Source organism: Leptosomus discolor, chromosome 2 (assembly GCF_034619465.1).
Source record: "Leptosomus discolor isolate bLepDis1 chromosome 2, bLepDis1.hap2, whole genome shotgun sequence".
Lineage (NCBI taxonomy): Eukaryota > Metazoa > Chordata > Aves > Leptosomiformes > Leptosomidae > Leptosomus > Leptosomus discolor.
Window position 1 is genome coordinate 30,853,637 of NC_141392.1, and position 22,285 is coordinate 30,875,921.

At 38.9% G+C, this 22,285-nt stretch overlaps 2 protein-coding genes across 3 annotated transcripts in view; one reads left to right on the forward strand and one right to left on the reverse strand.

Moving 5' to 3' along the window:
* ESF1 (ESF1 nucleolar pre-rRNA processing protein) overlaps positions 1 to 10,692 on the reverse strand; it is a 32,956-nt gene extending 22,264 nt beyond the window's left edge. The window contains exons 1-7 of one of the 2 annotated variants that reach the window (XM_086460836.1): positions 10,005 to 10,692; positions 8,981 to 9,282; positions 8,095 to 8,208; positions 7,221 to 7,321; positions 5,655 to 5,807; positions 4,120 to 4,234; positions 2,997 to 3,135 (exon numbers count right to left, since the gene is read on the reverse strand). In XM_086460836.1, coding sequence (XP_086316962.1) covers positions 2,997 to 3,135; positions 4,120 to 4,234; positions 5,655 to 5,807; positions 7,221 to 7,321; positions 8,095 to 8,208; positions 8,981 to 9,282; positions 10,005 to 10,674 — 1,594 coding nt within the window. In that variant the 5' untranslated portion in view covers positions 10,675 to 10,692. Of the gene's footprint in view, positions 1 to 2,996; positions 3,136 to 4,119; positions 4,235 to 5,654; positions 5,808 to 7,220; positions 7,322 to 8,094; positions 8,209 to 8,980; positions 9,298 to 10,004 lie in introns of both variants that reach the window. The other variant, XM_086460835.1, reaches the window with a different exon arrangement.
* Positions 10,693 to 11,557: 865 nt separating this feature from the next.
* NDUFAF5 (NADH:ubiquinone oxidoreductase complex assembly factor 5) lies at positions 11,558 to 18,599 on the forward strand. The gene is made up of 11 exons (XM_086460837.1): positions 11,558 to 11,803; positions 11,944 to 11,984; positions 12,253 to 12,316; positions 12,931 to 12,978; positions 13,078 to 13,181; positions 13,684 to 13,723; positions 15,419 to 15,616; positions 16,116 to 16,176; positions 17,446 to 17,529; positions 17,893 to 17,975; positions 18,102 to 18,599. Exons 1-11 carry the CDS (start codon positions 11,558 to 11,560, stop codon positions 18,186 to 18,188), a joined length of 1,056 nt encoding a protein of 351 aa, XP_086316963.1. The 3' UTR covers positions 18,189 to 18,599.
* The last annotated feature ends 3,686 nt before the right edge of the window (positions 18,600 to 22,285 follow it).

Consider the following 22,285-nt stretch of genomic DNA (forward strand, 5'->3'; position numbering starts at 1 on the left):
TGTTCAATGCATTTTATAACACCCACTGGATGTTGCTCTCGCAAAGATAAAAAAAAACAACAACAAACAAAACAGAACAAAAGCTTAGGCACAAACCCCATAATGCTTAATTTGAAGCCTCATTTAAAATGCCACACATTAAGGCACTGGTGCTCATGGTCAAAACATCAATTATGGGCTGGATTTGATGCCACGAACTCTTCCTACCTGGAACAAATGCATCCAAGTAACAGAAAATTCGGAAGCAACATAAAGGAGATCCTTTGTGCTATGTACCACAACAACATATCAGGTCACTGAAATAGTTGACATTACAAAACTGTTGTATAATAGTATTACTAACATTCATGACACACATACTTTAAGTTGAAAAATTCCAGAAAAAAAAACCAACAAACAGATAAGACCAGGCCAACAAAAACCTGTTTATAAATACAACATTTTAATAAGTTAAAAAATATGAATAAAAGTCCAGGACATTTTTTTCCTGCTTATCACACTCCTACATTTCCATTCAAGCAGCTGACACTGATTTTTCCCATTTGTGCATAGTGCCACATAATTCTGCTGGATGGAAGCCTGTCGGATGGAATCCTGTTTTGTATCACAGAACTGAATGGATAAAAGGTCAGGAACACGTTAAGGACATGGCAGCATAATCCCTCTATTAATAACTGACTTTTCAAAACGTCCTTAGAATCTAGACATTTCAGGTCTAAAATTTATTAGTGTGATAAGATTACTTAAGGTCAATTTCTTTTCCTTCCCAGCCACAGAAGTTTACTTTTTCTGAAGTTTTGCTCACTTATAAATGTTTGCTTTCTTCACCACCCCATTACAGATGCTATTCTTTAATACAGCAGTAGTCTTGTATGCAGTAAGAAGATGGAAATGCTTTCCCCTGCATCTACTGCTCCCATATGGATACTTTACTAAGCATTACTAGAGCAACTAAAGCTCACAGAGGTGCAGTATATAAGTGCGTTTTTACGTAAGATGAGAAACAAATGGACATTAACCCTGCCAAGATACTGCCAAGCCAAATTTGCTACCAGATTTCCCAACTCTATAACCAGAAAAATCTGTAATGTTCTTTTGAATGCTCCAAACTCATCTCTGATTGCAACAACCTGCTTTAATGCACTATAAATCAATTCTAACATCCGTTTGAAAGACCTGATTAAGGCTTAATGAAATTTTCCTTGTCATTTAGGCTATATGTATTATTAATTAAGAGCAGAGTGAAAACAAGCAAAGTAATTCAGGAATGTTCATGTTGGTGCACCATACACGGAAGATTTACGAAGTTAGATGAGATTCTCTTTATATTCTTAAGTACATGAATCAAAAAGCATTTCAAAGATGTTACTACTCTCTAAAGTTCCCTCAAATATGTTCTGCTGCTTACCCTTCCCCTCACTATGCAAGACCTACAGTTTAGGAGTTCCAGAAGGCCCAAAACACAGATTTTCTGCGCTGCCATTCACATTCCCCTGGTCACCAAAGAAGAGCTACGGCTGGAGTGAAGCAGCTCTGTACAATCCACATTTCCCTCAGGTCTGGAGTGCATTCAACACCCTGTCTGGGCCATTCCAACAAGCACAATCTTACAGCAGCTTCTTCAGAATATCCTCGCCCTGCCAAGACTTTAGTACGTGTATAGAGGACCACGAAGAGGACAAAACACTGTATAACCTACAAATAGATTTCCACAGTGAGCACTGTACCTAACCCATTTGGTCCTTAGCCACTTCAGATTTCAAACTAGGACTTTTCATCTGAAAAGTAAGCACTTCCAGTTCTATTGAAAATAATTTAATCTCAGAAATGAAGAGATTAAAGTAGGCATTGCCAAACTTGATAAAGAAATGTTCAGGTACCCCCAAAAAAGGAAGAGAGGGGTAGGAAGGGGTGGGGGGGAAGAGGAAGAAAATTATTTTACACTTGGAGGTGCAAGCTCCTATTCAGAAAGCAGCTATTCAGGGGTTCAATCCTTAGGGTAACTCCTCATCACCTACCACTGGGTAATTTTTGATCAGTTTTACTCAGACTTCACAGAAAGGGAGCAGATCTTCATTCAGCACTGAATGAACGGAATAGCTACCACATGCTCTACATAAATCAAACAGATTTACCATATCAGCAATAAAGAAAATATGCCATGACTTAATTACCTGTGATCTTGCCACTTTAAATCACTTGAGTTCTAATCATTACACATGGCTGACTTAAACATTAATTACACCAGGTAAAGAGATTTTACAGTACAGAAATAAAAACGAGAAAGCTCTTTTAAAGCTAGGGTGGTAATACTTAGGTCAAGTTCTCACTGATCAATCTTCAAAGTAAGCTGTAACTTCAAATTCAGCTAACATACTTTGTCTTCAACAAAGACAAGAATGTAGTCATTTTGAGGTCATCCTAGTGACACTATTTGGAGAATCAGAATCAGGTTTGCACAATCAATCTCAACTGAGTCTAAAAACTTGTACGTGTGTTTTCTTATCATGTATAAAGAACACCGGAAAAGTGTATTTAACTCAAACAAACAAACAAAGAAGTAAAGGAATGCCTAGTTCCAGCAAATTTAAAGAACTCTACAGCTTCCATGTTAACACGACTAACTTATGAACCTTTTAAAAAAAATTCTTAGCACGTTAATCTGTCAGTGTTCTGTCATGAATCCATTTATTTCCTAACTGAAAAGAGCGAAGACCATATACACCAACATGCTCACCAATTGGCCTCCACCTTTAAGTCACACACACAAAAACTAAGCACACGTCACTTTCAGAGACGTTTAGCTCTGGAGGAAAGGTAGGTTATTTTCATAGTAGAACTTGACAACAGCTTTTATACAACAAGCATAATATTGTCCCTGTAAAAGATGACATTCAAAGCATTTTCTAAAGATATGGAATTTACATATTTAAATAACTTGTGTTCAAAACACTGCAGCTAATGACTTTGTGGACAACATTTATTAACATAAGTACCTTGCTGCTGTTCTTCCTCTTCTTCACTAGACGAAGCCAAATAAGCTTGAAAATCCATGTCAAGAAGTTCCTCTTTTTTAAAAGTTCTGTTAAGTGACATAACTCGTTCATGATCTGTCTCATCCCATGTGATATCTACCTTAAAAATAAGAAAGCCACTTGTAGAAGCTGAAACGTTAAAATTAAACATTGTAACTCTCTCTTTTTTAGGGAAAAATATTTGATACCTTGCATTTAAGAAGCAACGTAAAGCTGTCACTCGTGTTCTCTACAACAATTAGGTAGAATAACCATTTACTAAAATAAACCTAATGACAACTTTTTGGAATTTGTTCTACAATGAGTTTCAAGGAGTTTTAACTCCATGAAAGAACAAAGAAGTCTCCTTATGCACTGAAAGGTTCTGTAACAGCAGGTCACACAACACAAAATGTCTGTAAGCCAGATTTCCTTTATGGCAGCAGATACTGGTGTTGAAACAGCCACCAACTCCTCTCCTTTCCTCTTCCAGCAGCAACTCCTCCCTGGAATCACGCATGCATTGCAATGGGGACAATGAAAGCATTTGCACAACTGCACCCTCAGCCGGAAGGTGAAACAGATCCGATTGAAAAATGATCCAGCAGAAATTACTTCTTTCTCAACTAATCACTTCTCCAATCCAGTTCCCTTCACAGCCAGATGGAAGTTTTGGCTGTCACATAAGACAGAGTAGGTATGAACAGCTACAAGGAGGGGAAGCAACTGTTTAAGTCTGGCAACACCACCAAAATGGCTCTTGTTGAGCTACATGCAAATACCCATTTTAGGCAAATCAGAAGATTTAACTGTGAATAACAAAGTAATTCCATGTGCGACTTGTAACAGAAGTATAATGAGGTCAAAATGTAGTATTTCATTTGTAACAAAGAAACCAGATCTCTTAAAATCCAAAACTCGAGCTTATTTATGGGGTTGCAACTTGTGGCTCTGTAACATGCTTACTTCTCTTAACACGTTTGATGTCTTTACTTTGAAATGGTGAAGGTAATCAGGAATCTTTTCCCCACTACATATATAATTTATAAGCCGACAATAAAACTAAACAAATTAGAAAAACATTACAAAAACACTGTAAAGATACCTTTGATGTTCCCATAGCAGCAGATGTGAAGTACTTTGGCTTATATACAGCTATGTTCACTTCTGAGGCTTCATCTTTTGGCTTATCATCAAATGTAACATTATCTGGAATGAATCTTAAAGGCAAATAAAACATGTTATTATTCAAATACACTGGGAAATTTCATAGTATAAACAATCTAAACTTTTAATGAGTACCCTACGTAAGCACAAAAGAATCTGTTGAAATAAAAAGCTGGTATGCCTGAAAAGGAAACAAAAGAAAGGGACAAGTACTCCACACATGTTAAGATTAACTGGCTTCTGCACACCTATTCCACAGGTTTTTCATGTATAACACCACCAATGTTGTGAAAGTAACTAAACAACTTTCACTCTGGTATTAGCAGGGTTGGAGTGGGTTTTTTAGTGTTTTAGTTTGTTTTAAGAATTACCTTTTCAGGAAGCTTAACATTAAAAATTCAAAACAAAAAAGTGAATAAAACGGAATTTAGAAACAAAAAAAATCTAAACTTGTTAGGAAAGCCTGGCACATCTTTAACAGTACAATTAGTTGGGAAAAAAGTAACAACAGAAGACTTTAGATTAAAAAAAACCTTTATAGACTACATGAGAAATTACTTGTGCTTTTTTTTTTTTAAATCATTGCAAATGTAGTATGATGAATACTATTCAACATTAAAATTTAACAAAGAAGATTAAGAAAAGCATTGGAGAATTTCAAACAGCTGTGTCTGTTGTAAAATGTTATCTTTCAATGTTTAAAAGCATGAAAAGTTACATGTTCATTTGGCAGAGATCATCTTCTCCAGAATGGTTCAAAGCAGATGAATTAAGCTTCTCTAGAAAATGATTCAAAACAAAAAAACTTGTATTTCATTGACTTGCAAGAGTGCCCGTAACACAGATCCCAGCAGACAAAGCCAGCTTCTGTCAAAACTTAGTATGATTTAGTAACTTCTCTTCTGCTCAGACTAGAAGGCTTTTTTGTAACAAAAGGAAATACTAACAATAAAGCACAACTGTAATTTAATATTCTTTCTTTCCAAACGTGACTTTTGAAATCTTAGAGCTTCCAGCTCATTCATAGGAGCTAGCATAGTAATCTGTTGCAGCTTCATGACAACAGCAGCAATATTCTTGCCCTGTGGTAAGCAATCCTGAAAAAGAACCACTTCTGGACCCTTGGGGAAAGAAGAAAAGAGAAAAGCAGCAGTATGTTGTTTTGTTTTCTAAATCCTACCACTTCATTATTTGCACCAAAAGGTTGAAGATGCAATGAGAACATTTTACCCGACTTCTCTGAGAATAATCTCTCTATGCAGAGATCCTCTCAAACTTTCCATATTCCAGTAAAAACGCTCAAAAAGAAAAAAAGAACCAAAGGGAAACCTAACAACTCGCTGTATGCCTAATTTATTTACATATCTCATTTTGGTGACAGAATAAAGACCATATAGTTTACTCCAAATTATTTTCAATTGGCTTTAATTCCCTCTCCCCTCCCCAACATGTTAAAGTCACCAACAGAGTTACCTTAGGTCTATAAAAGAACAGCTACTTTCAAATTCCAGTCCATCGCATTCCTCATAAATTTTATTGGCTGTTTCAGGAGAATCACATTCTACAACTGCATAGAAGTATTTCAGTCGCTTAAATTGATATTCCCGCAGTTTTTCCCTATAAAGCCTGCAAAATGGAAAACACCACAACCAAGTGAGCTGGCTTTAACAACCTTTCATTTGCAAAATATTTTCATTCAATTCATTAAAAATATGCACCATTCAAACACTCTACTAATCTTGTAAGACTAGAGGTTAAACAGCATGAAGTTTCACCAGTATCTATTCAGTTTTACTCAAGTAAAGACTAATTGACACAGTTTTATTAAGTGTACACTTTCTGCATCTGACTCTGCTTCCCACAGGCATTGTAAGGTTAGAGCAAGGCATAGAATAGCATATTTGTATGCCTCTGTGCAGCCCACAGAAAGTACTATTTACTAGTTCCTATCAAGTTATTTGCAATTATCCTGGCTCTTAACAAGGCCAATGAAAAGGATGTTCATATATAAGTGTGCATGTCAAGAACGTAAGAGAAACTGCGAGACTGTACGGACAGGATGGCAGATCCTCACGCTAGTGACAGGCAGTGCAGGAGTAGGAAAGCGGTATGGGTGAGGAAAGGAATCAGGATACTAACCCGGGTAGTAGACGTGGTGGGGGTGTCATAGAAGATGACAGCAAGAGAAAAAGAAAAGCAGAAAAGGGATTAAGAGGTGGATGAATCAGTGGAAGAATGCAGGAGCGAGATCGCAGGGCTGAGGTTCTGTCCCGTGAATCTGAAGGGTACATGCACAGGTTTCACTGAGGTACCTCTAGGACATCTGGATTTGTTTGTTGTATTCCAGATGCTCTAGAGCCCCCTGAGCAGTAATCTAATGCTTCAGGACGCACCTTGATGCACATAGTGAAGCTGACTTCATCATACACTTCCCTGATGCACTAGAGAGTTTCTTCAAAGGGATCTGCACTTATTTGAGAAGCACCCAGATTTTCCAAATATAGGGCAGTCCAGCAGGATGTATTATACAAAAGTGTCCCCAGTCTGGCTGCCAAACATCTGGAAATTCTGGAAAAATATAAAAGCAAAACCTCTGAAGTTCCATACAGACAAGACTTTCAAGCAGAACAAAAGGGTGGAAAAAAAAAAAAGTGACATGCCTGAAGGAGCCTGGGCAATGGCAGGACTGATGAGCTCAGCCTAGTAAGCCAAGGCTGCTGCTGGCGGCATTCAAGAAATCTCAATGTGGGAATTCTTGGCCTAAGTTAAGGTCCCTGTTGATTACGTAGATAAAAATGTTGACAGTAAGCAACAAAGGGAGTTTGCATGAATGGCAGTTTGTAGCAAAGAAATGCTACGTTAAGCTCTATGCATTGACAATGAACCAGGGCCAGTTATAAAATATCCCTCGAAAAAGCTGTAAAAAGGAAGGCATCCACAGGAGACTTCCACATACGAAGTTTTGGAAACAGCAGCCGATCAGGATTTTCACTGAGAATTAGACATATTGTATCTCTCAGCTGAAGATAAAGTTAATACCCATCATTCTCTGTGGTATCCTCTGGAAGATCGAACAGTTCCACAGGTCCTTTTTGTTCTTCCTCTTTCAATCTCTCTTTTCCGAACTCTGAAGGATAAATCTACAAATACACCACCACCAAAGTAATTTTTTAACTGTAGCACCACAATGTACATCAACTAAGAAAAAATATCTCACCATGTTTTTTCTCTAAAATCAGTAAAGGCATCAACTCCATAAGCTTTAATACCCCTTAATTTTAATTTACAGAAAAGACAGTAGAACAAACAAACTGCCTGTTACAAACGAGAATATTTTGGGACAGATGAAGAACAACAGGAACCCTGACTTCGTTCATTTCACTGTGGCCCTTTTCAGAAAGGGGTATTTGACTAACATTTCTCAGAAAACTGAAGGCAGACACTAAAACCGGAAAAATATAACTTAACTGATCAGAATTCAATCAATTTATTAGTAACTCAAAAGTGGTGAAAAACAAGAAGTGTTGTGCAATGTTAAATGGGGTTGGAAAGCATTTAGAAATAGCCAGATTTAAGGCTGGGTTATCTACCATACAGATAACTGAAAATTAAACTGGCCAAGGAAATGGATTTCCCCCCCTACTAGACTTTGAGAACTTCATTATTAGTCTCAGAAAAACAGCACGTGGAGCCAACCTTATGAACACGAGAAGTCAGCAACTTCAGGCTCTAACTCTACCAAATATATGCCTGCTGCTGCAGAGCAGCAGATGTTTATTTCTAACACAGCAAGTTAAACTGCAGCACAGTTTCTCATTTATCATGTTAATCTCTCTTTTGATTCTCCACAGGACTTTTGTTCTTATTTTGCAGGTTTTTTGGTTTTGTTTTTTATTTAGAAATCAGGTCTTACCTTAACAGAAAACACCGTTCCTCCTTTGGGCTTGAAAGAATTAAACAGAGCCATCAAATCCTTGGCCTTCAACCTATCCCAATCCATATTACAAACTGCCAATCTACTTGTAATCTGAACAGAGAGAAAAAAAAAAAAGGACAAAGTTCATCGGTTTAATTCCTGACTGCTATGGGGAATACACAATTCTCTAGCAGCTATCCTTGGTAAAAATCAAAGTCAGCAATAAATTGCTGAAAAAAATAAAAGAAGCATTTTCCTCAAGACTTTGTAACACTTAAACTAGCAAAAGTCAGAAGCAGCAACCACCAGAGCAAATAAAAAGGACATAAATAGCGAAACACCCCAGAAGGAACTGCATCAATCACAGATTTAGGACTGCAGTTACAACATCATCACTTAAGTTATGGTTAGTCACAATAGCAACCAGTACCACAGAATTATAACAGCACTAGAGCACTGTGATTTCTTAGACATTAATTGTCCTCAGTTTTAAATTCCTACTTCACTATCTAATGGTTTCTCAATTTCTTAAAGCATGAGTTAAAAAATTAAATTTAAAAAAGTGAAAAAAAATCAGTAGTGAACAAAAGCAGTACTATTTAAATTCTGGAATTTCTGAAAAGCTCAGTTCTGTTTGTTCTTTCATCTATAGAAAGTTTATCTATCTATAGGTAAGCCTCTGCTTAGAAGGAAGGGGGAACACCAGTGAAAATTGCAAGTCTCATTCTCAACCAATTTCATTGCCACTTGCATTCTGTAACTAAAAGGCTGAAATACCTCTGTGAAAAATACTTTCACAAACTGTTTCACAGATGAAGGTCTATAACAGTGCACGTTTCTGAGTTTGTCACGTAGCAACTTTTCACACACAAGATATTGTTACCTCATCTCCCCGAGGGGCATCTTTATCTAGCTCGCGCCATGAATGCTCTATCTCTGGCTCCTTTGGAAACAGGTCATTTAAATCCTCATCATCCTCTGAGCTCGTTTCAATGTTCCCTATGCCTCTAGCTAGATCAGGCCCACTATCACTTTCTTCGTCATCTTCTGAATCACTATCTTCTTCGCCCGTTTCCCCATCATCTTCTGGCTCCTCTTCTTCCGATTCTGCGGACTCAAAAGCATCACTTGCAGAAATTTCTTCCTCTAATTGGCTTTTACTAACGTCACTTTGATCACAGGTGTCTGTGCATACAGCCACTGAAAGAGAAACATTAGATACTATTTTTATGGTGGAATTACATATGATCCTTTACAAAGGAAAAAACTTCTGGTTTTCTTCATGCAGATGTACAGAATCCCTGAAATGTGGAATGGTGCAGGAACAAACTACAGCAGGGAAGGGTAACAACATAAATGATCAGTATCACCTCTTCAGGTTTCTAATCTAATTTAATCGCTCTTTAGGCTTACAATTGTGTTATCTATCTCAAACTCTAATGAAGTGTTACTCTGTTAGTCTATTTATATGTATAGAATCAACAAGTAGAAATTGGATTTAATAACGTAGGCCATACGTACACACAAAGAAAGCTTTTCTTCAAGGCACCTGTTCTCTCTAAAGCCCTCAAATATTAATGGCTTGATGCTGCCATCCTTACACTTTCAGTCAACAAGCGTGTATATATTGAAGCCTTCACGGGATCAGACTTTGTATTTGCTATCCAGTCTGATAAATACAGCAGTGAATACGCTACTAGACATTTTACTTTTCTAACTAACCAGGATGTTTACAGTCAGCATGGATTCTACACAGAGCTGATCAACTCCAATTCTTTAGCAATGCCAAACTGGAGTCAGTCAACTGTTTTATGACTGATCTTGCAAAAGATCTTCCATGGATAAAACAAAAGCAACAACATCCAAGCAAACATAGTCACATTCTATTTATTATTTGAACAACTAACCTGATTCTTTTGTTTTTCCTCCTACAGAATGGTCCCTCGTGGGAGCTTTAACCAATTTAGTACCACCTGGTTGTGAAGACTTTTGCTTGTTTTGAATAGAAATCGATTTCACTCCTGATGCATCTAGTTGCTGGTTTTCCCCTTTGTGTAAAAGGTCCTTGTTTCCCTGAAAGCGATCAATTTCTCTTGCAGTTTTCTTGGAGTCCTCTTTCAAGTTGAATTTAGATGTAATTTTTTGTCCTTCACTTTTAGGGCCATGTAGTTTTGTCACCACTTCACATGTTTGGCCCACTCCTCGTTTGTTTATTTTGCTGTCCTCCTGAGGGAGACCATCGGCAAGTAGTTTTGCAGAATCTGCTTCTCCTTTCGATTTAGCTTTTTTTTTCTTTATTTTCTTTTCAGTATGTTCTTCACTATCATTTTCTGAAAGATCAGAGTCAGATTCTGACAGGGCATAAAATTTCCTGAGGTTCTCCGTAGAAGTATAGTTAACAGGGCGACCTCTTTTATCCACTGTGTATTTCAACTTAAACTTCTTGTCATGAAACATAGCTCGGAATCGTTTGTCAATCTTGACTTTACGTTCTTTTTCGGGCATCTCCCAAAACCTGGGATCCCTCGTAACGCAGCTAAACCGCCCATCCTTCAGTATTTCCTCCTGGGATGACATTTTTGATGCTGTCGAAGACTTAGACGTCTACAATATGGAAAGAAAAAACAACTCGCTTCTGAATAAAAAAATTGATTAAGATAGACACATAATTGAAAAAAAAATTAAAGAATTAAGCCAAGTTAGATTTCTAACGTATACCTTAAAAGTTCTTTCCAAATGCACATATAAACAAGTCACAAATAATCCTCCAACTCCTGCAGTCTTTGCCACAAACCTTAGCTTCCTCAGATAATGGATACACAGCTAAAAAGACCTCAGCGGCTGCAGACACAGCCCTAAGTGACTCCCGGTCAATCCCGAACACGCCCTCAAGCAGTTTCATTGTAAGCCGGACCTCAGACTTCCACTTCCCAGAGGACCGGGGCATTTCACATTTTAAAGCGCCAGGTAGGAACGAAGCCGGCAAGAGCGCGGCCGTTTTGGCGAGCACCGGCCAGCGCCACCCGGCAGAGGCTCAGCGCGGCCCAGCGGCCCCACGGCAGCACCGGGGCCTTCCCCGAGGCGCCTGCTGCCCTGCGCCGAGCCGGCTGCGGCACCCCGCTCCCTCCGCGAACCCAGCGGCGGGCAGCGCCCCGCGAAGGCGCCCTAACAAGGCGCCCTGCTCCCACCGCCCGCCCCCGCCTCACCGCCCGGCTGCGCTCCCTCACTGCGGACACCCAACCTCCACGCGCCGACACAGCCACTTCCGGCGGCACTACGGCGGCCGCAGCAGGGCAAAGCACCCTCAACCAATCATACGGCGCGACCGGCGGAAAGCAGGGGGAGGAGTGGCAGCGCGCATGCGCGGAGGGGGCGGGGGTGTGAGGCCAAGCTGGGAGGCTTTGGGGTTGGGGGGGGAACTGTTTTTCCCGCGCATGCGCCCGGGGGCGCGCCTGAGGCTATGGCGGCTGCGGCCCTTAGGGTGCGGTCCCTGAGGGGGTCCGGCTGCCCGGTCCTGCGGGCGGGCTGGGGCTGCCGCCGGCTCTGGGCGCTGTCAGGAGGATCCGCGGCCGCCGCTTCTCCTCCCTCCGGCGCTTCGGCGGGCTCGGGCGCGCTGAGCCCCTTCGACCGGCGGCTGAAGCGGAAGCAGAAGAACTGGGCGGCGCTGCAGGGCGAACCCGCCAAGTGCGACTACCTGCGGGAGGAGGTGGGGGCGGCGGGCGGCGGCCCGAGGCGGCCCCCTCGGCAAGGTGGGGGAGGCATCAGCGAGGCGCGGAGGTGGCGGGGGGCGGCTGCCGGGGGCGTGGGCCACGTCCGCCGCCGCTGACGGGCGGGCTTTCCCCCTAGGTCGGCAGCAGGATAGCGGACAGGGTGTTTGACATCACCAGGTAAGCCTTGCCGCGGGTGGAACAGGGCTCCGCTCCGTATCCCACACGCTCCCCTGCAGCTGCAGGGTGACGGTCAGGGGAACCAGAAACGCTGGTTTGTGAGCGCCTTTCTCTTGGCTGTCTTGTGGTGGTAAAACCATAGAAGGATGCTCGATGCCCATAATTGGAAAAGAAGTTTGGAAATTGGCAGACAAAACTTAATATGGACTAAGACTTCGAATGGCTTAAGCCTTGATTACGTTTTGTGTTGCTAAACTTTATTCTTTAGAGCGTTTCCCCTTGCTTTGGATGTCGGCTCTGGAAGAGGTTACATAGCTCAACATTTAACCAAGGTACTGTCTCTTCATGTGAAAATGTTTAAAATAAGTATCTCTCTGTTTTCAGATAGAGCTCTATTATAACTTAAAACAAATCTCTGAATCCTGATGAGGTAAATCTCCCCCCGCCCCCCATTTCTGTAGCTATAGCCCAAAGATGGGTGTTGTGCAGGCTGTTACTCTTTGTTGATTGTCACCGCAGACTAGGCAGTAGTGCGAGGGAAGATCTCTGTGGTGTGAGAGTTAACCTTCAGTCTTGAGTAGGAAAGTGCATGTTTCTCGATCAGGCTTTGTTGGACGCAGTTAGTTGTTAGAAGTGTCATTATGGAGACTTTTAAGCAGCGAACAGTTTACCGTTCATGAACTGCACTGTAAGGAAAGGTGCTTCATTGGCTGTTAGAAGCAGTAACAGATTAACATGGATTATCTCGGCTGTTCTCCCTGTGAGAAATTACTAAGTGTTACATTGGGGGGAAAGTGCTTTCTGCTTTATATAAAGTTTTTATCAAGGGTTGAAGAGAATCCTTCTTCTAACTTACTGTAAATATGTGTAAGTGTTCCCAAAAATGAATAATGTCCATTTATAAAATGATTCACATATTTGATAGACTTTTGAAATTTTATTTCAGGAAACAGTTGAAAAACTTATTCAAGTTGATATTGCAGAGAATGCTTTAGTAAGTAGCTTTCTGAATGCTAATGTGCTTCAGTTCCATAATACAGGAAAGCAAAAGAGGTGAGCTTCTGACATTGTTTTTCTTCTAACCCAACACTAGAAAAACGCTGTAGAATCTGAGATCCCTACAATCAGTGTTGTGGCTGATGAGGAATTCCTTCCTTTCAAAGAAGACACATTTGATCTTGTTGTTAGCAGCCTAAGGTATGCATTAGTCATTTATTTACGTTTTATTTTTTGGTTAAAGGTGTTAAATAATGTTCTTTTCAGAGTAACTTCAAGAAAAAAAAAAGGAAGATTATTAGTCCATTAAACAGCGATAAGAAATGTATTTCCATAGTTAATAGGACTCTAGATTTGGAAAAACTGCTGTCCTGGTGGTTTTTACTGTTTTGTTTGTTTTTCCTTCAAAACACGTGTAGCTTCTCTCTTTCTTGCATTTTGACAAACTAGTCCCCAGGGCTTGCATCTTATCAACTTTAAAAAAAACAAAACAACAGCAAGAAACCTAACAAACAGACAAACAAAACCCCCTATTTGTAACGTTTTTACTTAGTATTGCTTTTAGTCGGGCATTTCAGAACTTTTGCAGCTTCAGAAACTAGTGCTTTGGCTTCTGAAATATACTTAGATAATGTAACAATTACTTGCATTCATTAAATTTTATTTAGTATGTAGCTGTAAAATTTATACTTTGTTATTTCAGTTTACATTGGGTGAATGACCTTCCTAGAGCTTTTAGAGAGGTAAGAACCTGGTTTTTAATACTAAAAATCAACACTTGTTGTTACTTGCATTCAGAGCACTCTGTATTTCCATATGTTCTTTAAATAAAAGGCCCAGAAACAGCTCATGTTGTACATGAGCGGGTTTTTTTCAGTATTTTTGGCAGTTTGAGGAGCATCAGTTGTTATTTCTGCTAATTTACTGTCTCAAATCAGTTTGGAATAAATAACTGTGAAGCAACATGTTTGTGTAATATTTTGTAGTCTCAACAGCTGAGATCATGATAACTAATGTAAACTGAGGCGACGCTATTGGGTTTTTTTATGTGTTATTGTAGTACAAGATTTTAAAAAATCTAACTTCTCCAGAACTGGTTTATGGAACCTGTGTTACTTCTATGTCTCAGCTATTTATTTTTAAATATGACTTTTATCAGGTAAAAGCTTTTTTGATTTTGAAATGAAGCAAATGCTTATTGAGGACAGAAAATTGGAACTTACTGAACAAAACCTGATTTTGGATTACTCCAGCTCCTTCCTGCAGGTGAAAACTTTTTATAATCAGCTAACTTCGGAGCAAGAGCAGGAAATATTTTAACCAGTTTGCTGCTTTTTCGTTTATTTCACGTTGGCCAGTCATTACAGTGCTATTCTGTCACCCATTGGTATGAATAGGAGTAACCTGCTGTTATAGTAATAATAAAAATAGAAATCAGAAGGCCTTCAGTACTTCAAAAACAAAAAAAGTCTTGGAAAGAAATAGATCATTTTCTCTGGAATTCAAGTGTTCTATGGAGTGTCAAATTTTTTTACCCCCACATAAAATTGACTGACACATTATAATGTCCCACAAAGGGGAGGGAACTGGGATTCTTGTCTCACTTGCATCATGAGTGCTTATTTCCTATGTTGGGACCATTGGCTTTAGCTGATGGAAACTGCCTTCAACTGCTTAAATTTCTCATATGTCAATTAAAGGCTTCTTTACTAGCATAGAAGAGGTAGCTTGATTAATACATAATTAAAAACCAGTTTAAAAGATCTTTGTTTGAATTGAGTAAGGTAAACTGTTTGAGACTTTTGCTGCCTTGTTAGTTGTTGTTAAGATGGCTCTTCCAGATATCTAAACTGGGGATCATTGCCAATTCTTGAGGAAGAAAGAAAGCATGAATTTAGTGACTATCGCAGTAGGAAGGGGGCTAGGACTTAGAAGACAAGAAAGCAGCTTGTCAACCTTGGCGTTTGAGCTATAGTATTGCTATTCTGGCAACTTAAAAATAAGTAGGGATAGGCATAATGTGAATTGCATTACTCTGTTGTGTGTCTACAAGTGCAAAGATCACTGCTGGAAACTAAGGCCTCCATTTCTCTTAAATCAAGCCATTAAAAAGTATTTTTGTAGCCCTCATCTGAGGAAGTAAAAGTAAGCAGAAGCTACTCAATCTACCTTATTTTCAGAAGTAAATTAATTGAGGATATTATTTTAGGAATATCCCACTGAAAACAGTTTTACCCTAGATTTCCACAGTGCATTTTGCGTTTCTTGACGGTAAGTGTAATTTCTGGTGATTCACTCTTTCTTAAGAACAACTAGTCTCTTTTCAGACAGATTATTTATCTTGCAGTGTTTTAAGTTAATTGAAAAAAAAAGTCCTAGAACTTCTTAGTTAAATGGGCTTATTAATAACAACATTAATTTTTTTTTCTGTGTTGTAGATTCACCAAGTTCTTAAGCCAGATGGAGTATTCATTGGTGCAATGTTTGGGGGAGACACTCTGTATGAGCTTCGCTGCTCTTTGCAGCTAGCAGAATTGGAAAGAGAAGGGGGATTTTCTCCTCATGTATCACCATTCACTGCTGTCTCTGACTTGGGACATCTGTTGTCAAGAGCTGGCTTTAACACCCTGACTGTGGTAATTATGAATAAGAGAACAATCCAGAACCATCAGCTGGTATATAAAAAAATACTGGTTACTCATGTATTAGTAATGTACTGCTTTCTTCTGCATGTGATGCATCTTGCTGAATAAGTTTCTGAAACAGCCTGGACTGCCTCTGTTCTCGGCTTCACTGTGATTAATGAAACCAACTTAATGAAGTGTATCTTTGGCTACTGGCCCGGTTGAATTTGGATGGTCTTCTTGGAGAAATGTCAGCAAATGTTAGACCTGCTTGAAAAACCTTTAGACACTCTTGCTATTTCTTCTAAAACCAAGAAGACAATAATGGCATCTCAATGAAAATTTGGTTGTATTTGGGCTACTAACCAAAACTTTTTAGAAGTATTGTTCTTAGAAATGTGCAGTTTGAACAGATGTGGCAGATGAATAGTCCGTGAGCAACTCTCGAGACTGAATAATGCTACCGTTTTAGCTTGATATGCTCTAAAACTAAGCTTCCCAATTCTTTTAGGATACTGACGAAATTCAAGTCAACTACCCAGGGTTGTTTGAGGTTATGGAAGACTTGCAAGGCAAGTATATATTTCATATTAGTTTTCTATGTTAGTGATGCAGACACAGAAGAGTTTCACTGTGTATTTCTTAACTCCAAATCATAGAATTGTAGAACAGTTTGGGTTGGAAGGAACCTTTAAAGCCCGTCTAGTCCAATCCGCTGCAATGAGCAGGGACACCTTTAGCTGGATCAGATTGCTCAGAGCCCCATCCAACCCCATCTTGAATGTTTCCAGGGATGAGGCTTTTACCACCTCTCTGGGCAGCCTATGCTGGTGTTTCACCACATTTATCGTAAAATACTTCTTCCTTAAAAAAAAATAAGTAAGGCTTGTTGCAACAGTGGAAGCATTACTTTTTTCCTGATCTCTAGTGAGTTAGGGAATTATGCCTGTCAGCAGCTTTGTGTTGGGAAGCAGAAGTCAAAGATTTGCTACTTTGTGGTCTGCTATGAATTTTCTGCTTCCCTTGTATTCCCATTCTTTATGAGCCTGCTCAGTGTAAGCTGCTGAAAAGCCCTAAAGGGGAGTCAGAAGCATGTATCCCACACACTAGTTTTTCCTGTGAACCTCCATAATTATCGAGACATTCAGGAAACTGCTTTGAAAATAAATAGACCCTGCTGAGGAATGCAAAACACAGTTGAAATGCTTAACAATTGAGTTAGTCTCCTGATTGCATTTGTCATGGATTGTGAAGTGGTCATTCCTGTGCAGTCGCTTGTTACTTACAGAGCGATTTGGGGCATCTTCTTGCTGTGGATCAGCTGCTGCGGTTTAGAGTAATTCCTTACTGAAAATAAAACTCTCGTTCTCTGCAGAAACATTCAGATGCAGTAAGTGATTAAAGAGACTAGAATTGTGGTTATTTTATTTCTTATTAAAAATCTCATGGGATAGTAATCTCATGGTTATAAATAGTAATCTAATAGTGCTTATCTGTTAAAAAACCCAAACGTTTGAGTGGTGTGTCAGAATAAACACTTTGTACTCGTGCTTAAAATATACTAGAAAACCTAAATGTTTGAGGACTCAAGATGAAGGAGTAATAATTTGAAATCATTCCTAGCAATGCAAACTGTAAATTGCGAAGCATTGGTTTTAAAAGGCTTGGATTCTTACAGGCAAGAAACTCACCTAATTATTTGCGGTACGTTGTTCTCTCTTACAGTGAGATTCAAAGGATTCTATACTTGTGGTTTAGTAAAAATCTGTCATTAGTGCATGGCACTTAACTCATGCCGTATGCTGTATCTTCTTTTCCTTAAAGCTGAAACATATTTTTAGGTATGGGGGAGAGTAATTGCTCTTGGAATAGAAAACCTCTGCTACACAGGGAGACAATGTTGGCAGCTGCTGCAATATACCAAGGTAAGTATTTGAGAGGTAATGAGTTAATCTGAAATGACTTTAAGAACATATTTTCCATATCTTTTTCTCTGACCTCTGTGTAAAAAAAACCCCAAACAAACCAAAACAAAAAACCCCCACATTTCTGAATAGAACAAAATACCGTTATCGTACAGATATTTTTAACCTTAATTACAATGACAGGATTTGAACTATGTTGATGCAGCAGTGTGAGATATTTTTATTGTCCCAAATCTTTCACCAAGAGTCATTATGATGAATCTGTCATACTTGGTTCTAGTGTTCTTAGAACTCAGTATTTCTTAGAACTGACATTCCGTGTACCTCTCTTGGCCCCCCCCCCCCCGCTTCATGCCCTAACAGAAATGTACGGAAATAGCGATGGCTCAGTACCTGCCACGTTTCAGATCTACTACATGATTGGCTGGAAATTCCATGAATCACAGGTAATGTGAAGCTGAGCTATTTTCTGTTTTGAAGGTATTTGTAAATTGCTGATTCTTTAAAAGCTTTTTACAAAATATTTTAACTTATCACTATAGACTTTTCTTCTTTTTTTTTTTTTTTCTTAGGCAAGACCAGCCCAGAGAGGTTCTGCAACAGTGTCTTTTGGAGATCTGGCAAAAATTGATGGACTTCTTTCAAGAGGGAAAAAATAGTCCTTTGTCAGAAATAAGTTGTCTTGAAGCTTCTGAAAAACTTCTTATTGAAGATAGCCTTGACTTGTGCTTATTTTGTGACGACATTCTGAAATTATAATAATCTGCATGCAGCAGGGATTTTGGTTGGTTTTTTTACTGCCTGTACTACAACGTCAGCTGTGTAAAATGGTGTTCATTTTTTATTTGTAGAGAAATATTTGAGCAGTATTCTGGAAAGTGAATACATGCTCTCCCAACTTTTGATTAAATTACTATTCTCAAATGTGATGCCTCTTCCAGCATTTCAGTATCACAGGCTGCTCCAGGTATGAATCACAAGTCTTGAGTGTATATCACCCTGCATTATGTTTTAATTATTCCTGAAGGATGGTAGATGATAATAAAGACTATTACTTGGTGGCAAGTGTATTTATAAGGCATCCTATTCGAGAAAATACCATCGAATACACAGATCTAAATTATTATGCTTTTGTGGTTTGGAAATGGTGGGTAAAAAGTTACTGTCAGTTACTGTTTGAAATTTGAATGTTTGTCTTGTGTATAAGGAAGTGGTTAAGTAAGTTCTGTGTTATAAAAGTATCTCAGGTTGGTACCCTTCACCTACAGCCCTCAAATTCGGTTCTCTTCCTTCCCCCTCAAAGCTAGAAATGTTTCTGAACGTGAATAGTAGAGGTGAGCCATAAGGAATGTTTAATCCTTCGTTGTAGCTCAAACAGCAGTGCACGTGTCTGGTTTGGTTTAATTTACTGAAAGGAGCAGCAAGCAGAAGAGTCACCTAGCACTCGGATGGAGGTGAACTTTTCAAATTAGTTATCTTAGAATTGGCATTCGCTGGAGTTGGTACACTTCTGGCATTCCATGGCTTTTTTTTTTACCTGTTCTTTTAGCTTGTAGGATTTGAAATATTACAGGTGATAATTTATTTAAATATTAGTTAAAAATTATATTTACATATTACTTTCTGCTTTTCTACTACCAGAGGCTGAAAAGCGTGAAGTATACTTTTTTCTCCTTAGCTGTGACATGGAACTATGGATTTTCCTGTAAAACCAGAAATTGATATTCATTACAAATATGGCCCGTTAACCCAAGGTGTTTAATAAAAATGCCTACCCAGAGATTTCACTTGACTGTAGTCCTGATAGAAAGGAAAAACATGAGGAATATGTAATCAGGTATACTGTTCCATCAGTTTCACCGTTGCACCTAGCTGTTGTATCTGCTGGTGAAACGAGAGCTTCTCTAGGCTGGTTGTAAGAAGTTTATCCAGCAGGTGGAGTTGGACGGAATGGTGTGGCACAGACCAAATAGGCAAGGTAGGCAGAAGCCTTCATATTCCGTCAGGGATTGTTGAATTATGGTTCAAAGAATAAGACATAGTAAAGTTACCTCCTACTGCTTAAGTAAATACTCAATTTTCAGAATAACAGAAATGCTGTTTAAAAAGAACCTATTCATGCAGGTTTCAGCTGACTTGATCAATTTAAAGGCCTAATTTGGGGGTTTATTTTATCTACCAGGTTTTGACTTTAAATAAGAAATGGGCAGAGAAGGTACAAAACGTCCTCATAAGGAGGGAAGGAATCTTCTGTCCTGCTTTTGCTTACAAGCCTAATCCATAATTATTCAAGAGGAATGAGTTCATCTTTGATTTTCCTTATAAAAGGAGAGTAACCCTCCTGGAACAATGGCGAGAGGCTCTAAGTGGTCTGATAACCTTCCTAACCCTTAAAAATAAGGCTAAATCTGAAAGAAGAGCTTGTGTCTCTGAAAGCTTAATTTTTTTTTTTTTTTAATAGTACATCGATGGAGTTAATACGGGACACAGCATCTCTCTACATATCCTCTGCGTCTTTAGTAAAATTCACTTAATTGAAGGAGAAACTCTACTTTCCCAAACATAGGCTTCTATGAAGTTACATGTCAAATGACTGGAACTATGTGCATTTTTGCTTTAGTAGGTTAATTTCCAGTCACTTGAGCTGGTGCTTGTGACTCAGATGTGTTAAGGGAACGAGGAGGTGGAATGTGCTGGGTAAATGTTAATTGGGGAAGTGCTCTTACTGCGCTTGTTTGAAGCACTCGGTTAAGTTATGGAGGAAAGGCAGGATTTCCAGTTCTTTGATGCCATATTCCACAGATGGAATAAACAAACAGTAAAGTAGGTAAGAATGTGGTTGTTAATGGGGGAAGGTACCTTCTGGACAGGGAGAAATGTGGGAGCTTTTCTTTCTAGCACCTGGAAGAAAAAAAATGTAGATATTCAGTTAACTTGAAAAAGGGCTGGGGAGTAGTAGAAGTGGGGAGTAATAAATACAGCACTGGATAGAATTAGGGGGCAAGCAACTGACAGGTAAGGTGTTCGTTTCCCTGCCTGACTGCATTTGAATAATTGCCTTTTATATGTGTTTTTAATTGCCTTTTTTTTTTTTTCTGTAGTATTGCTTGGAATTCTGTGTTACTCTGGTTTCCACTAGCTGCTTGCTTTGTGTGGCAGAATGAGTGGTTTTGCAAAGAGCTAGTTTACTATGAACAGATGTTTTTGTCATGTAAGACTGTTACATTTTGATTCTCTTTTTCAGATTTAAGTCTTTATGGCTTTTTGAAGATGTGATGAAGAACAATGTGGTTGCCAGTTGCTAGTCTAGAAATTATTTTAAACTTTTAAGTGCGTATTAAAAATCAGATTTTGCAGAGTAAGTGACTTCTAAAAAGTAGTTGCTAAGGTGACAATGTCTCTTGTTAAGCTTAGTTTTAAAAATCCTGATGCATAATACAAAATGCTTTAATCTTGGTTATAGAAGAAAGGAAAAAGATTTCTGGGAGGTAATTATTTTGACTAATCAAAAGTTAGGCACCCATAAATAATGAAAAGCAAATTTTAGAAGCAGCACATTTATACTTAATGAACATTAGTATTTTTGAGCCTCCAAAAGGTTCTGAGGGTCTGAGTCACAGATCAGTGAGCTTGCTTGTTCAGCGTCTTTGATTATGAGATCTGTCAAAGTATGTCGTTTCATGCAAGTCATACTTAAGATACAGGGATGATAACAAAGCCCTACAGCTTGTAACCCAAGCATCAGATTTTGCAGCTCCTATGCTTTCAAAAGACTGAGAATTTGTGAAGTTAAAACATGGGAAAGGATTCCTGATTATCTCTAATTTATAAAAATGTCATCAGCAGAATTCAGAGGTGAACCATACAAAATTCAATGTAACTAATTTTTTTACTCTGTTTAGAAATAAATATGTACGACACTTTTTTTCAATGTTTTCTAGAAGTGAGCTAAAACTAAACTTTGTCAGTTGCAGGGGGGAGGAGCACACCAGTCTTTTGTGTAGTGTTTAATTGGAATTTCCTGATGCAAAGATCTGACCTAGTGGATTAAATTCATTAGAGCATCTTGTCCAAGAAGCCACAGTAAGAAAGCTAGCTTATATGTGAAGCCTTTTAAATGTTCATTTGTCTAACATGAGATCTTAATATCCCCTTTTCAAAGACTTGGATCTATTTTGGTCCAGGTTTCAGAGCCATTATCTTGGGGGAGTACAGTTATTGTAGTAGTTTGATTGGAATCAGTCTGAGTACTGAAGCAAATGTGACCTGTATAGCTAGCTGGTTGCCCTCAAGTGAAGGAAAAGGAAAAAGAATTAAAATAACCCCAAACCTGAGACAGTTAAGTTTTAGCCAAAGGCTGCATATCAGTGTGAAGTAGAATACACTGAAGAGAGTGCATGTGATTGTTGTAGGGAAAAACAAAAGTTAGAATTAAGTGGTTTGTTGATTTATTAATGGCTTGTAATTAACTGTTAGCCCATGAACTATACGTGCAGGATTAATAGCAATATAACAGATAAATGACTGTACCAGACCCTTACAAAACCTTACTAGACAACTTCAGATATCTAAACACCATTCCACGGCAATCCTCCACAGGTTTGTGGTTACATGCTCACCTCTATCCCTTTAACAGGAGTTTTGGGTTATAAGAGCCCACCCTTCTAGGAATACATTACCCTACTTACATCCGTCTTCATTGGAGGCGTGGGTGCTGTTCCCTGCACTGCACTAATCCACCCACCTGCTGGGATAG